The sequence below is a fragment of the Hyaena hyaena genome, unplaced genomic scaffold (genome assembly GCF_003009895.1).
Source record: "Hyaena hyaena isolate Hyena2069 unplaced genomic scaffold, ASM300989v1 scaffold_478, whole genome shotgun sequence".
Lineage (NCBI taxonomy): Eukaryota > Metazoa > Chordata > Mammalia > Carnivora > Hyaenidae > Hyaena > Hyaena hyaena.
This window is the reverse complement of record NW_024081110.1, coordinates 1157836-1173494: the sequence shown is the minus strand read 5'-3', so window position 1 is coordinate 1173494 and position 15659 is coordinate 1157836. Positions and strand designations below refer to the sequence as shown.

The 15659-nt window shown below is 40.5% G+C and overlaps 1 protein-coding gene across 3 annotated transcripts in view; it reads left to right on the top strand.

The window, feature by feature from the left end:
- NALCN (sodium leak channel, non-selective) overlaps positions 1 to 15659 on the top strand; it is a 285524-nt gene that overhangs the window by 194270 nt on the left and 75595 nt on the right. For all 3 annotated transcript variants that reach the window (XM_039254277.1, XM_039254276.1, XM_039254275.1), the window contains 2 exons: positions 3780 to 3916; positions 5858 to 5999. In XM_039254277.1, coding sequence (XP_039110208.1) covers positions 3780 to 3916; positions 5858 to 5999 — 279 coding nt within the window. The remainder of the gene's footprint in view (positions 1 to 3779; positions 3917 to 5857; positions 6000 to 15659) is intronic.

Genomic DNA, 15659 nt, shown 5'->3' with positions numbered 1-15659 from the left:
AGATGATTTGGGGGCGCCTGGGTGTCTCAGTCAGTTGAACGTCCAACTTCAGCTCAGGTCTTGATCTCACGGTTCATGGGTTTGAGCCCTGCACCCTGCTCGACGCTGCCAGCTCAGAGCCTGGAGCCTGTTTCAGATTCTGTGTCTCCCTCTCTCTCTGCCTCTTCCCCACTCACACTCATGCTCCTTCTCTCTCTCTCTCTCTCTCTCTTTCAAAAATAAAATAAACATTAAAATTTTTTTTAAACCAGAATCTGGGGCACCTGGATGGCTCACCTGGTTGAGTGTCTGACTCTAGATTTCAGCTCAGGTCATGATCCCAGCATTGTGGGTTGGAGCCTGGAGTTGGGCTCTGCGATGAGTGTGGATCCTGCTTGAGATTCATTCTCTCTCTCTCTCCCTCTCTCTCTCTCTCTCTCCCTCCCTCTCTCTACCCCTCTTCCCCTTTCACCATTTTTCTCTCTCTCTCCAAAAAATATTTTTAAAAAGTAAAAAGAAAAACAGAATCTTGCCCCCGAAGAGTTTACAGTTTGGGGAGGTATAAGTAACACTAATACAAAGTAGAATGAAATGTGTTCCATTTTAACAACATGCAGGCAAGGTGACTATTTTTCAACACTGGTACTCTACATATGTCAATCATCATAGTCTAAGGTATTTGATTAAATACTATACATTGTATGTCTAAGGCCGCCTGGGTGGCTGAGTCAGTTAGGCATCTGACTTCGGCTCAGGTCATGATCTCAAGGTCCGTAAATTCGGGCTCCAAGTTGGGCTCTGTGCTGACAGCTCAGAGCCTAGAGCCTGCTTCAGATTCCGTGTCTCCCTCTCTCTCTGCCCCTCCCCTACTCACACTCTGTCTCTCTTTGTCTCTCAAAAATGAATAAACGTTAAAAAAAATTTTTTTTAATTTTACGTCTAAACTTACTCTAAACATCTATGAGTTCATCGATGTAAGTTCAGGCTGAATGTCACAGCGTCTAATTTTATTCTATTCTGTGAATCTAGGGATACTTAGACTCTACAGGAACAAATTTATTCAGTCAGTAAATGGATACTTTCTGCTTATCTCTCCACCCTTCAGGATATACCTAAAATCCTTTCTTTTATTTCCAAGTTATTTGCCAGAGAGTTTAGTTCTGCCGGTGTTTGCATAATTATCCATTCAATGTATATTTGTTTCAGTTACTTTTTGTCAATATTGTGGCAGCCCCAGAAAATGAAACAAGGCAACACACCCAACCCCTGCAAGGACCTTGTTCTCCAAGGACCCTGGTCATTCTAGAGTTTACAGTCTCAGGGCAAAGAGAAACAGTGGTCAAGAATTTCAACTACTGTATGTAGTGGGATTGTGTCCCTCCAAAATTCATGCCCACCTGGAGCCTCAGAATGGGACCTTGTTTGGAAATTAGATTTTTATAGACATAATCAATTAAGACCATATTGCTTTAGGATGGACCATGATTCAAATGACTGGTGTGTTCGTAAGAGAAAAGAGAAGGGGACTCAGATAGACACAAACACACAGGGAAGAAGCCTTGTGATTTCATAGGAAGAGGACAGAGCTATGTTGCTACAGGTCAGGAAACACCAGAATTGCTGAGAAGCTGAGTCAAGGGAAGGAGCCTTCCCTAGAGCCTTCAGAGAGAGCATGATGCTGCTGATACCTTGATTTAGGACTCCCAACCTCCAGAATACTGGGAGAAGTTTCTGGAAATAAAAGTAGCACCATCATTTTTTAAAACTTCTCCCTTTGCTCCTCACCTTGAGCTCCCAGCACCTTGTTTAGATCTCAGCTAGAAGCGCTATTATATTTGTCATTATCTGTTTATATAACCCTCTATCCTTTATAATGTGGGCTCCGTGAGAGCAAATACTGTGTCTCAGTTATTTTTATATCCCTAGAACTTCGCACGGAATCTGGCCTCTGGGATTTGATTTATAAGTGACTGCACTGATATATAAATAAATGAGTCAGCAAATGCATGAATTAAATACCTTGTCTCTGCTCTATCTTCTCGGCCTGTCTTTGGCCTTATATAATTGCCTTCTCTCTGGTCTGACTTAACATATTAACTGCTTTTTCTTTTTCTGTGTGGTCTACTTACCACTGACAAATATTTTTCCACCCGTTGTACCAATAAATTTTTGGAAAACGAGTCTCTTCCTCGTGAATTTATTTGCTTACATGTGGAGCCATTTTTCTAATTGCCTGCATCTCATGGAAATGCTAGCCGGGTTGGCTTTGCACATTTGGGAGCTAATTCTCCATCGTTGTCACCATCATGGCCATCGAATGGTTGAGAGCATACGCTGTGTTCCATTTAGAGGATGAGAAGGCAATGAACAACAGTGGCCCTTTCTCTAAATGAGGTCACCACCCCAGTCAGAAAACCACAGACAAGCCCCAGAATGAACTAAGATGTACAGATGGCTATGGCAAAATATTTGTGTTCTATAAAACAAAAATGTAAGAATAGTTTCTGAAGTTTATGAGAAATGAGTCATGTTTTCTGAACTAGAATTAAGACATATATCCTCACTATGAGCTCATAACCAATTGGACAATCCTACATTGTATTGAAATTGGATGTTCCCCCAGATGCATCACCCATCTTCTCTCTGGCCCGTGTGGATGCCCTCACTCAGGGATGAGGGAACACTTGTCACCTCTCTGGCTTATAAAAACGTTCTCGACCTCCCGTGCTAATCTCTCCACAAACTGGAGACAGGTTGTAATTATAAAGTAAAAGCATACCCAGCAAGGGAGAAGAAGCTGATGGTTTCAAAACATGCTTCCCTAAGCCCAGCAGAGAGGCTGCCTGAATGTGATGGACTCTTTGAACAAGTTCGGCGTTCCGAAATGCCGGCTGGAGAGCAACGTGAGAGATGGGTGGACAGGGAGAGGTTCATCCCCTCTACAGAGCGGTCTGAGAGGAGGGAGTAGCCAAAAGAAGGGAGGTTGGCAAGAGAAGTCAGCCTTGGATTGGGAAGACGGTGGGTGAGATGGGGAGGAAGCACACTACTTCAATTTTCAGGCCAGAGCTGGCCAAATCCATCCTTTTGATGGCTCCTTAGCTCAGCACACATTCCAGTTTCTGACGTCAAGTCTCAGTCTCTGTGAAACCTAATTTGTAGAAATACAAAAGCCCTCTTGTAAATAGATGATAGTTAGATGCCATTTGCTTGTCATTTCTTACACAGATATTTTATGGCATATAATATAATCATTCCCAAGCATCCATCCTCCCAACTAAACAGAGAACTCTTCCTGTCGGTATCAAAGCTTTTGAGCTTTTCTTTTTAATCTGCTAGAATAAATGACGCATTTTCTTGACACTCTCCCTCTTTACAAATATTACTACTTAGGACTTTCATTTACTTGTATTCTTTCGATTTCCTGCCGTAGCACACATATTTATAAAACAAATATTATTGTTAGGTTATTGTATATGCTAGTGATAATAAGTAAACAATAAAAAGTGATGTTTAGTACTAATGTGAATACTTGGTAATAAAATATGTGTTTCTTCTCTTTTTTTTCTGGGTTAGTCTTTTGCTTGGTTTAGTTTGGGGTTAGTTTTCTGGGTGGTTCAAGTTCGAATGCGCAGGGAGAGAGGGGGTAGATGGCGGACACGGGAGCGCACTTGGTGGGTCTCTGCTGCCATCTACCGTCTGTCAGGCACCAACTCATCATTTCCTTGATGCGAAAACTCAAAGTATCTGACTCACATATGCCAAGTTCCCCCTTGACGTCTTCTTTCTATTTTTTTCTTCAGTTAAAGCAAAGTGAAGCCAATGCAGACACCAAAGAGAAGCTCCCTTTGCGACTCCGAATCTTTGAAAAATTTCCAAACAGACCACAAATGGTGAAGATCTCAAAGCTTCCTTCAGATTTTACAGTTCCTAAAATCAGGTATTAACATATTTATTTCGTCGTATGTGCCAAATACACTGTCAAAGATTTATCTTAAATCTGCCCCAACCCTTCTTTCAAATTCATGTTTGAAAGAAGGGATTTTTTTTTCTATTTTTAAGTTATTTATATTTCTACTCTCTGTACCTCTGTTTTAAAAACCACTGACCCCTTTAAGCAATATATTCAGAACAGTCATTTGATGGCGGCATTAGCCAAGGCGAGAAAGCCAAAGCTGCTTCTTCCTGCTTCTCCCTGAGATGCTCCTCGGGATTCAACGCCCCCCCCCCCACCGCCCCCGCCCATAACTGGTGAGGGTGCTCACAGCTGCAGGCAGACCCTCTGACTTCCAACCATAGAAGGATAAACTTGCCTCTTGAAGCCTTTTATTTTCAAATGAGTAGAGAAATGCCACCAGCCAGATTTCTGCCCTGCAGTAACAGCATTTGTTTAGAACGTCACGTCGGATGCCAGTATAATTTGTCTTTCACGTTTTTGTCAAGTTTAGAAATTCTTTCATGCATCTTAGACAGAGACCAAGCAGTGCATTGCAAAGGCCTGCTCGAAAGCAAGTAAGCCTGTTGTCAATGTTTCTTTATGCGTCGTAAACCACCGTAACTAGTGCAGGAGAGGACGGTGTGTCATTCCTCCTCATCTTTAACTTGTTCTAACCTGGATACAACCTTAGAACGAACATTCTGGTGACATGGCTTGCCCAGCACACTCACCTCAGGCTCTAATGGCTCCTTGTCTTCCTCTTTTAAAAGAAGAAACGTGGCATTTCCCGCTTACACTAATTTGATTTTCTACCACTTTGCCCTTCAGTTAAGCATTTGCATAAAGGATGTGTTAAAACCCTTATTTTTAATAATTAAAGGATATCATTTCAGTTGTCACTCAAAAGTCACAAATAGAACCAGAATAGTATGAAATATGACATTTTTATGTAACTAGTTCTAAAAACAATCCTGTGGCAAAGGCTATAAAAATATGAGACTGGATATGGTGCCATAATATTTAAAATTCAAATGGAAATATATTAGCATTTCTGATTAAAATAATTTTTAACTTGAAAATAAGAAGTATAGGGGCACCTGGGTGCTCATTCGGTTAAGCGTCCTACTTCCACTCAGAACATGATCTCAAGGCTTGTGAGTTTGAGCCCCGCGTGGGATTCTGTGCTGACAGCTCAGAGCCTAGAGCCTGCTTCAGATTCTGTGTCTCCCTCTGCTTACCACTCCTTCTCTCTCTCTATTTCAATGTAAACATTAAAAATTTTTTAAGAAAAAGAAAATAGGAAGTATAAAAGAGTCACATATTAGATTCAAGATTAGTGGTTATATGAAAAAGGTGTTATTTGCATCCTCACCATGTTTTGGAGGTCAGATAAAGCAAATTTCTTCTGAGCTATTTTTAATCTTTAAATGTAAAATTATCTCTCGAGAATTCTTATGATGAATGGAAGTTCAGAGAGATGAACTAATTCTTCTTAGTCGTAGAGGGGGAGAAAAGTATCTTATTACCACAATGGGATTCAAAAAAATACCATCAATGACTGAATATTATTGCCTAAAAGTTATTTCAGGGACGTTACTCTTTTAAACTAAAGGACTGAAGATTCAGGAAGCCTTCTCAAATTAATTATTTTGCTAATTAAATTTAAACACTGCTTTTAGCATGATGTGTCTTCTTTTCTTTCTTTTTTTTTTTTTCAGCAGCAGGCAGAAGTTATTAGAATATAAGATTAGGCATGAAGAATAGTCGGAAAGCTCTCTTTACAGAGAGGGGACATTAGAAAATGAATGCATCTGTGTCTTATTTTCTCTGCACTTTCCTCACCTTTATCTTAGCTCAAGCAAATCCATCACTGTAAAACGCCACCACGTGCTCCATTTTATCAACAATGCTTGACATGTGTGTGTCTGTACTTCATTTGCAAAGGGAAAGTTTCATGAAGCAGTTCATCGATCGTCAGCAACAGGACACCTGCTGCCTCTTACGGAGCCTCCCCTCCACCTCTTCCTCGTCGTGCGATCACTCCAAACGGTCTGCGATAGAAGACAACAAATACATTGACCAAAAAGTAAGAATCCACTGCTTCAAATTACCAAAGTTTTGTTGAGCGTGTATTTTTTACGTAACTGCAGGGCTCTATGGGGTCCGGAAATCTAAGGTCTCAGGAGAATAATGAAGAAAATGATTTTATTCATAGAAGAAATCATTAAAGCTAACATTGGTATATTTATGAAGTCTTATGTTTGTACACGTCAGCTTCTGAGCCGTGCCAGGTAGCAACCCTGTGTCTTTGGTGGGTAGAGAGTGTCCCAACCCTGCATTTTCTTACATGCAGAACGGTTCTGATTGCCAATGGTCAGCCCAGGTTTAATGGTGGCCTATATGTTGCTTTTGCCAAGAGACCATATTTATTCCAGTTATTACATGAGGGAGAAAAACCAGAACAAGTTTCTATAAAAACCAGTCAAAGGGCTCCTGGGTGGCTCAGTTGGTTAAGTGTCCAACTTCAGTGCAGGTTATGATCTCGCCGACCATGAGTTCAAGCTCTACGTCAGGCTCTGTGCCTGGAGACAGCTCAGGGCCTGGAGCCTGCTTCAGATTCTGTGTTTCCGTCTCTGGCTCTCCCTCACTCTGTCTCTCTCTCTCTCTCCCAAAAATAAACATTAGGAAAAAAAATTAGTCAACCTAGCTACCACTTACTAAGTGCTTAGTATGTGGCAGGAATTATCGCTATGCGTTGTCTTAATCATGCTGTGATTTATCTGTCATGGAATAGTTGATAGGGAATTTTTTCCCTCAGATTCCACAGTTAGAAAATGAATGATCAGTAACAGAGTTGGTAACAGATCTTAAACATTAGAATTTGCGGAAGCTTCCAGGGGTTTCACTCTCAAGGGTTTTCCTTTGGAAGTCCTGGTTTACTTTGTAATCTATTAAATTGTGGCCGCCCTTTTTCTGTTGCTTAGGATCAAATACGTAGCTCTCATTTTCATGTGAAAATAAAATACCAAACCCTTCATCCCCTTTCCCCGGCTCTCCAGTCCCACAAGGATCAGGCTTTCCTCACACACATGCCTTTCTCCTCTGCTTTCTATCCCCTGCCCTCCCCCCGCCCCTCTGACTCTCCCAGCATTCTCTGCTGCTGCCGCTTGGTGGTTTTGTTCTCAGGCACGATGATAATGAACTCCTTGTACTCTGTCTCTTCCTGATTATTTTCTTTCAGGCACCTACAGATGTTATTTCTCTCTCTTCTAGATTCCAACATTGTAGATGACAAGTCTGCTGCCAGTATCTTTTTTTTTTTTAATTTGAATATAATTAGTTTTTTCTTTGGTGCTTGGTAGGTTGGTTGGTTGGTGGGCTTTCTGGTTTGGGGAAACTTTTAAGGCTTTCTACATATCTTTGGGGCTCAGGAGCCTTACCAGGATATACTTTGTGTGTCATTACTCATCAGAACTGCCCCAAATGGGGAGTCTTTTCAATTTGCAGACTGACGTATTTGTCAGGGAAATGTTCATTTACTATTTGTTCAATTATTACTTTTCCATCTGGCCCTTTATCTCCCTCTTACTTTTTCCCTCATGATTGCCATCTCTCTGCTTTTCTTTTGTATGGCGAAATATTTGTTCCACTTTATCTTCCAAGCCACGGAATTGATCTCAGCTGAGATTTTCCTTTGCTTTCAAAGTTTGAGTGGAAAAAAAATCACAAAAACATGTGCATTTGTGTGCATGTGTGCACATGCAAGCAATATTCTTTTTAAAAAAAATTTTTTTTTGTAGTTTATTTTTGAGACAGAGGGAGACAGAGCATGAGCGGGGGAGAGGCAGAGAGAGAGGAAGGCACGGAATCCGAAACAGGCTCCAGGCTCTGAGCTGCCAGCACAGAACCCGACTCAAGGCTCAAACCCACTAATCAGGAGATTATGACCGAGCCAAAGTCGGACACTTAAACAACTAAGCCACCCAGGTGCCCCAATACAAGCAATATTCTTAACCCTCCTTAAAGACTTGACTGTTTTTTAAAAAACTGTTACTATGTTTGTCACGTTTCTTGTCCACAGTTGTTATATTTCATTCAATGTTGTGTACAGGGCTTGGACGCAGAAGTTCGTGTGTTCGTGGATGATCGAGGGGAAGGCTGGTGGCCTGGTTTTTAGCCACTCAGTTAGAAATTGCATTTTGCATACTAGAAAACAGAATGTTTATTTTCAAAATTTATCTCAAAGGCAGACTTTAAGCCAGACCTGTGAGATGAACCCGTAGGCTGGGCTGTGGTTGTGGTGACAGCCACTCTAGGAAGAAGAATGCCAAGAGCTGGTGGCCGTTATGCCCCAAATCCACGACATGCTCTTTCAAGTCACTAATAACATTATCCCACTGGACACACAAAATTGAAATCAGTCCCTGAAAATTTATTTTCTCTGTGAAAGCAAATATGATGTTTCCCACACTTTCTGAACAAAATATTTTGAAACTGGTGAGGAAAAAAATAAAGATTCTTGGCAGGTATGTGGAGGTCACAGGGAGGAGTCTGAGGAGAATTTGGCACGCCTGTCACCCCTCTGGGTGCCCACCATCTCCCTCCCCCAGCGATCCCGGGGCTAGGTCACGGTCCGAGAACTTCCAACGCCATTTCTGATTTCTTTACTTTCCTTATATTTTTGTGGCTTCTTTCTACTTTCTCGTTTAGCAGTTATTTTTTAGCTAACTGAAAGTAAGATAACAATTATAGTTTTATTCCATAATCATGCAGTTGTGGCTTTCTTACAGTCTCCTAAAATATAATGACCTAGTACAGACACTGCTCCTCAGTAGTATCCAAATCACTCAGCATCTTAAGAGACTAGAACTGAGGAGCCTGGGTGGCTCAGTCAGTTAAGCGTCTGACTCTTGATTTCAGCTCAGTTCATGATATCACAGTTTCCATGAGTTCGAGCCCCAAGTCAGGCTCAGTATGTTGACTATGTGGAGCCTGCTTGGGATTCTCCCTCTCTCCCTCTCTCTCTCTGCCCCTCCCCAGCTCTCTGTGTCTCTCTCAAAATAAGTAAATGAATAAACTTTAAAAAAATAAATAGAAGATACTAGAATTTATTGATGACAGCAGGGATTCCCCAATCTATAAGGTTGTTTGATTGAGACACACCGTAGGTGATCTTGTACAAGGAAGATTATCCATGATGGTTAGGGTATCCCTCATCCCAGGCAAGCCTCATGGGCCCATATCTGTAATAATCTACAATTGGGAGAATATTATTTATCTCCTCGTGAGCTTCTTTCTCTGAGGACATGCTCCAGTTGGGAAGGTGGGGTGTAGAGGACATATTTTCTCTTCATCTCAGTAGCCATTACACTAGCACAGCAGCACCATGAAGGTTTACCCACGTAACTGTTCCTTCTTAGCGCCTTGGCTTTACTTAGGCTGCCGGGAAGGTCAACTTCATTCCTTTGATGTTCCGTTTCCAGTTTCAGCTGCCATCCACTCCTGGCAGTCTTCAGGGATACTTGGGATTTGTTGTCTGTGTGGAGTGCCATTAGCCCGGGAAACCCAAAACAGAGAAGCCCGCTTAACGAATTTCAGCTTGAGGATGCCTGAGGGGAGCAGAAATTGAAGAGGAAGCAGTCTAGTATTTGTATTTTTAAATATGCCAAGCCTTTTTTAAACTTTTATTTAAAAACCCTAAAGCCACATAAAATTACATCAACACATGACACAAATCCTGAACAGAGGCCATCCCCCTCGTAGCTTCTGGTGAAGTATTTTTCAGCGAGCACTTGGAAATTTCTGTGACGGCCCCAGCTGCCTTTGGAAATGTCAAGTGGATGGCAAGGTTTTTCACTCTATATGAAGAAACTCTCCCAGCATCACAGAGCACAAATTGAGGCTGTTTTTTCCTCAAAGAGTAGTAAGAAATAAAAAGAAAATGAGAGGCTGGTCTAACAGTGATTCCCATGACATGAAAGAAAGGAACACTAACGTAAAACTTTTCCATTAACGCTGACCTGTGAGGAGAAACTTCTGACTCCCACAAAGCTGACCGCTTGTCAAGGAAAATACTGAGTCCCCAGGAACCTGAAGATTGTAGGTGAAGGGATGAAAAAGAAAAAACGACAACAAAAGGTGGGGGTGATTTTGGTTAAGCACCTGGAGAAACATGAAGACACAAAGGCAGGATATTGTCCGAGTCATTACCTCGACTTTGAACAACCATAAGTAATTCCATGGCAACCTCACTTTGCAGAGACCATGTTCTTAAAAATAGCTCTGATTACCTTTATCATATAGTTTCAAATACCTGTCCTTCTCCCCATAAACAACAAGCAAACAAAAACATAATATCTTTGGGGCGCCTGGGTGGCTTAGTCGGTTAAGTGTTCGACTTTTGCTTAGGCCATGATCTCGCGGTTCGTGGGTTCGAGCCCCGCGTTGGGCTCTGTGCTGACAGCCAGCTCAGAGCCTGGAGCCTGTTTCAGTCTGTGACTCCCTCTCTCTCTGACCCTCCCCTGCTCACACTCTCTCTCTATCTCTCCTAGAAAAAAAAGACAAAACATAATATCTTTAAGTTGTTGTTGTTGCAGATCCTAAAGGAAAAAGACAGAGGAGCACTTGGGTGGCTCAGTCAGTTGAGCGTCCGACTCTTGATTTCAGTTCAGGTCATCAACTCATGGTTCATGGGCTCAAGCCCTTCATCAGGCTCTGCACTGACAGTGTGGAACCTGCTTGGATTCTCTGTCTCTCTCTCTCTCTCTCTCTCTCTCTTTCTCTTTCTCTCTCTCTCTCTGCTCCTCGCCCACTCGTGCTGTCTCTCTCAAGATAAATAAACTTAAAAAGAAAACAGAGAGTATTTCTCTGACAATAGAGCAATGTCTGCCCTCTTTCTTACCTGTCTCCTTTCTGCTAAATGTATACAGCAAGTTCCACAGTAAGCCTCCGCAATTATCAGCTAATACATGTACAAAGTGAGGGAGGGGATACAAGTCATTACTATGTTTTGTTTGTCCTTTTCATAGGCATAAGTCTTCACAGTCACTCAGTCATTCAACAAACGTTTATGGAACACCTGTTCTTTGTCTGGCACTCTTTGGGGCCATGAGAATTCAACCCTGAGCAAGATGTGAGCTGTGCCCTTTAGAGGCTTTTAGTCTCGTGGGGAGAAACATGTGTAAATGCATGGGAGTGAAAAGTGTTACAGGAACCTTGAACAGGACCCCTTCTGGAGCAGGAAGTTGAGCATTGTACGAGGAAGGTGCTCCAGGCAGAGGGAAGCATGTGCAAAAGCACAGGACGCAGAAGATGCTTGATGTAACTTCATGAGAAGCAGAGTAGAGTGGTGATTGTGACCAGTCATAGTGATGAGTGATGTAGGTTCTGATCCTCAGCTATAGAGATCATTCTTATTTTCAGTGTTTGTCATGAGGATTAAATAGTAGAATATATGTTAAATGCCTAGCATCATGCTGGCATAGCCCGTTTTACATGCCTCTAATACCAGAGAAAGATTACTCATCCTAAACCGTACCATGAATTTGGATTCAGCAAATAGACTTACATTCATCAATCAAGACAAAGGACTTTTACATCAACAAATTAATCTCCGGTTCTGACAGTCTAGTTAAGCACACGGTATTAATTATTGATTTACTTCCCTTATTGCTCATGAATATGATTTTTTTGGTCTGAATTTTTGTGATATTTCAGTTACTACACTCACTGCCTACATAGTGTCCTAGACTCTCAAGAAGTAAATTAAATTGCTCTGGAAGGACGTACTCTTCACAAAGCCTTGTTGATTGCCAGGCAGCATTTTGTATTTCCCTATGTGATTATAGGCTGTTTGATGATTTATTCCAGAAACGATGTACAGAGCAAGTTAACTGATCTATAATTTTCAGGATGAACATTTACTCACCGAGAGAGAGAGAGAGAGATAAAGAGAGAGAGAGAGAGGGAGAGGGAGAGAGAGGGGCACAACAGCCTATTTTCATCTTTAGGGCTTTTACTCTTCTGAAAGAATTTTCTAAAATAATAGTTCAGCATCTCCACAGTGCCATTTAGGACACATCTCTAGGAGGAGAGTGGGAGACCACATGGCATCACTACCTCACCAGGGGCTGATGACAGAGTTACAAACTGTGTGGTCCAGGGAAGTGAAGAAAGAGTGTCCACCAGACCAAATGTGAAAACCCTACGTACTTCCGCCTTTAGCTTACAGACACGTTAGTAGATCACTGATTGTCCATTTATTCACAATAATGGAGAGGAAACAAAAAGATACAAAATATAAATGAAAAAGTTTTCTTTTTTATTGACCTTTGCAGTATGTTTTTGAGCTCAGATCAAAATACAGCTGAGTTCGAGTGCACATCTTTTCATCCGACAGTTATTTCTCAAGGGCCTCTCTATGCACACAGTGAGCGGGGGTCCGGGTAAAAATCCCCTCCTGCTGTCAACGGACATGAAAGGAGCGATTCCCGATGAGTGATTCTTTTTACAGAATATGTGGTGGGGTAATCATTTTGGGTCTGGGATTATAAATAACGTGTTTGTGTTCCTTCCGTGAACATCCGTTGAAGTTCAAAAGTTAATGCGCCTAGGATTGAGCATCTTCTGTAGGTAATACAGAGGGCTTTTAACCACAAGTTCTCAGTGCTATCTCCAAAGCAATTATCAAATCCTATCTGTGAAAGTTCCATGTAACTCCTTTTTCAACGTTCTTCTCTTTTGAGTACAGTTTACTCCTAAAGTTTACTTTCCATGAAGCGTGATGACTGTCCCAATGTGTTACAGTTGTTGCCGTGGTGTGTGTGGCTCTAAGGTCGAGCTACAGTTGAATCATAATTGGAGAGAAAGCACTGCTCCCTTGTATCACCAGAGTGCCTGGGATTTTAAATTCACAAACAGCTGCATTGTTAAAAGCATCTGGCATTTCCTCCCAGAATCATAAATCCACTCATTTTTTTAATCTCTGCACATTTTTGGTCTTTGTGTTTCTGTTTACACGAGCTGTCAGCACGAGCTGTCAGCATGAAGTGAAATGCTTAGTATATATGATAGTTTCTCACCAGTAGGTCATGTACCTTGAGCCTATGTTATTGAAGACACTGCTTCTCTCCCATCTTCTGAATCACCGTCCTCATTGCACCGATGAGGTCTAGCTGATGTGCAAGTTGTTGGAGATTCGCCCAAAACTCCAATGCCATAAACTTGAGTGACAAAACCATTGTTACGCAATCCAAGTGCAAAAACAGTCAAAGCAATTAAGTTTCCAATCGTCTGGTTTCTGGTTTCACAAGATTTTCTTACATATCAGGTGAATTGGTGCATTTGAAATAAATAGTTCTCCTTTGTAATTTTTTCTTGATTCACATTTGTATTTTCAAGGATTCACCTCATAAGAAAAAAAATGTAGAACAGAAGAGAGTCATCTTTAATATTAAGCAATGTATGCATTCTCTAAAAACATTTCAAGAACAAATTACAGGCAGTACTGGACAGTGGAGGGGAATGTAGTGGACAAGAAATCCTCCACCCTTATCATAGGGAGCTTATGACCCAGTGGGTTCACACAAAGATGAATTCACACACAGAGGAGAAATCAATAGTATGGGGTGTCCAGGCCCCAAAGGAAGACTGTGAAGGAAGGGTGTGTGTGTGTGTGTGTGTGTGTGTGTGTGTGTGTGTGTGTGTACATATTTATAAATTTTTAAACTTTTATGCCTGGTGTTTTTTCAGGATTCAGAATTTATAATGTTGAAATAACAAGATCAAAACTCCTGACCCATCATCTAAAACTCCCTTTTCACAAAATCTACATTCGAACGCATGTTTCAAAGCTTTGTAACATGCTATTAGAACAGTGTTCACCTTTGTATGTGTTGTAATGTGACTATTTTAATTTTGCTGCTGCCTACACTAATCACCTTTTAAATTCTTTCTTTCCGAGTATGATGTCAATTTTATAAAATGTTGATTTTATAGAAACATCCTACCACACACATGATCTGTCCTATGCTCCACGGGATTAGTTTTCAGTTCACAGGTGCATGAAAAATTAAAATACAGCTGAATGATGTACCTACCACCTTCAACCTATGTAATTTTGAGTAATTGCTTATTTCCAATTATGACATTTTATGTGGGAGACTTATTCAATAAAGTGGCTAATTACAATAATTACACTACACCTTTCTAGCAGAAATGACATTCATCAAGCCCTGTTCATTGGACCATGGTTTTGTGCTTTATGGTCATATCTTTTTATAAATACATTCCACTTATTATCAGCCTGTTAGTATTTGCAAAATGGAAAAAGAAAAAACATGGCTCTCAAACTTTCCCTCTGTTGCAAACAGAAGTATATTGTTAACGACTCCAAATCAGAAAAACTGAGCCGAATTCTTAGAATATCTGTGGTTTTTTCTCTCAAGCAAATACTAATGGCTTCATTTTGAAGGAGGTAACCAGAGTGAGAGTACAGCTGTTCAGACTAAGCACAGTAGTATTCCGAAGGAAGCCACTATTCCTTGATAGTCTAGGGTTATTCTCTGGTGGTTGAATAAATTGAATTAATATTCTGCTTAATTGAAAGTTGTGGTGGATCCCAGATGTCAAGGAATCAGTAAATGTAAAATATAAATACTCTTCTCATACTGGTATTAATAGGAGAAAAAATTTATTGATCTCCTTTAATGCTTCAGGGTCATTATTCTGAAAATAAAGTATGCATATACGGAACAAAGGGAAAATGTGCTAGTTTAGATTTTGAGTTAGGATTTGGGATAAGAGCAAGTTATGTGTATAAACCAAATCTTTCAAGTCAAACAAACAGTGTTTTATTACAGTATAGTTTGGAAAATTCATTTTTTATACTGTTAAGCCTTGTGGCATTCTACATACACATGGTTTAATGATGAGATTTGAACGCTGAGCTGTATAATCTAGACTTCTAATTATCGGAGTCTAATTTACAATTTTAGGTGACCTAAACAACATAATTTATATGAATGTCAGATTTCTCACCTGTGAAAAAGAGATAATAACACATACCTATGAGTATTAATTTGAAAATTAAGTTACAAATATGTGTATGATACCTTAGCATATGACCAAAGAGCCAAGAAAATTACTAAGGATTTAGAAGATTTGAAAAACACAGTTGACTAGATTCATGTAGTGGGCACTTATACATTTTTCATTTAGCGGCCTGAGAACACACATTCTTTTTTTTAATGTTTTATTTATTTATTTATTTATTTATTTATTTTTATTTAATTTTTTGAGAGAGAGACAGAGCACAAGTGGGGGAGCACAGCTGAGAGAGAGGGAGACACTGAATCCGAAGCAGCCTCCAGTCTCTTCTGTCCACATAAAACCCTACATGGGGCTTGAACTCACCAACTCAGATCATGACCTGAGCAGAATTCAGATGCTTAACCAACTGAGCCACCCAGGCGCTCTGAGAACACACATTCTGACTGAGGCACACTTAAATGATTTACAAAACATGATCACTTACATATCACAAAGGAATTCTAAGCATGAGTCAAATCAGTGTGCTAGAGAAGACATTATTTAACCAAAGTATAATAAAAGTAGAAATTAAATAACAACCAGAAAAACATGAAACACTTTTCAAGATTTAAAAAATCACTTCTAAATAATTTAGAGAGCATACAAGAAACCCCATGGAAATAAACAGTTTCCAGAACTGAAAACTAATTAACACTAT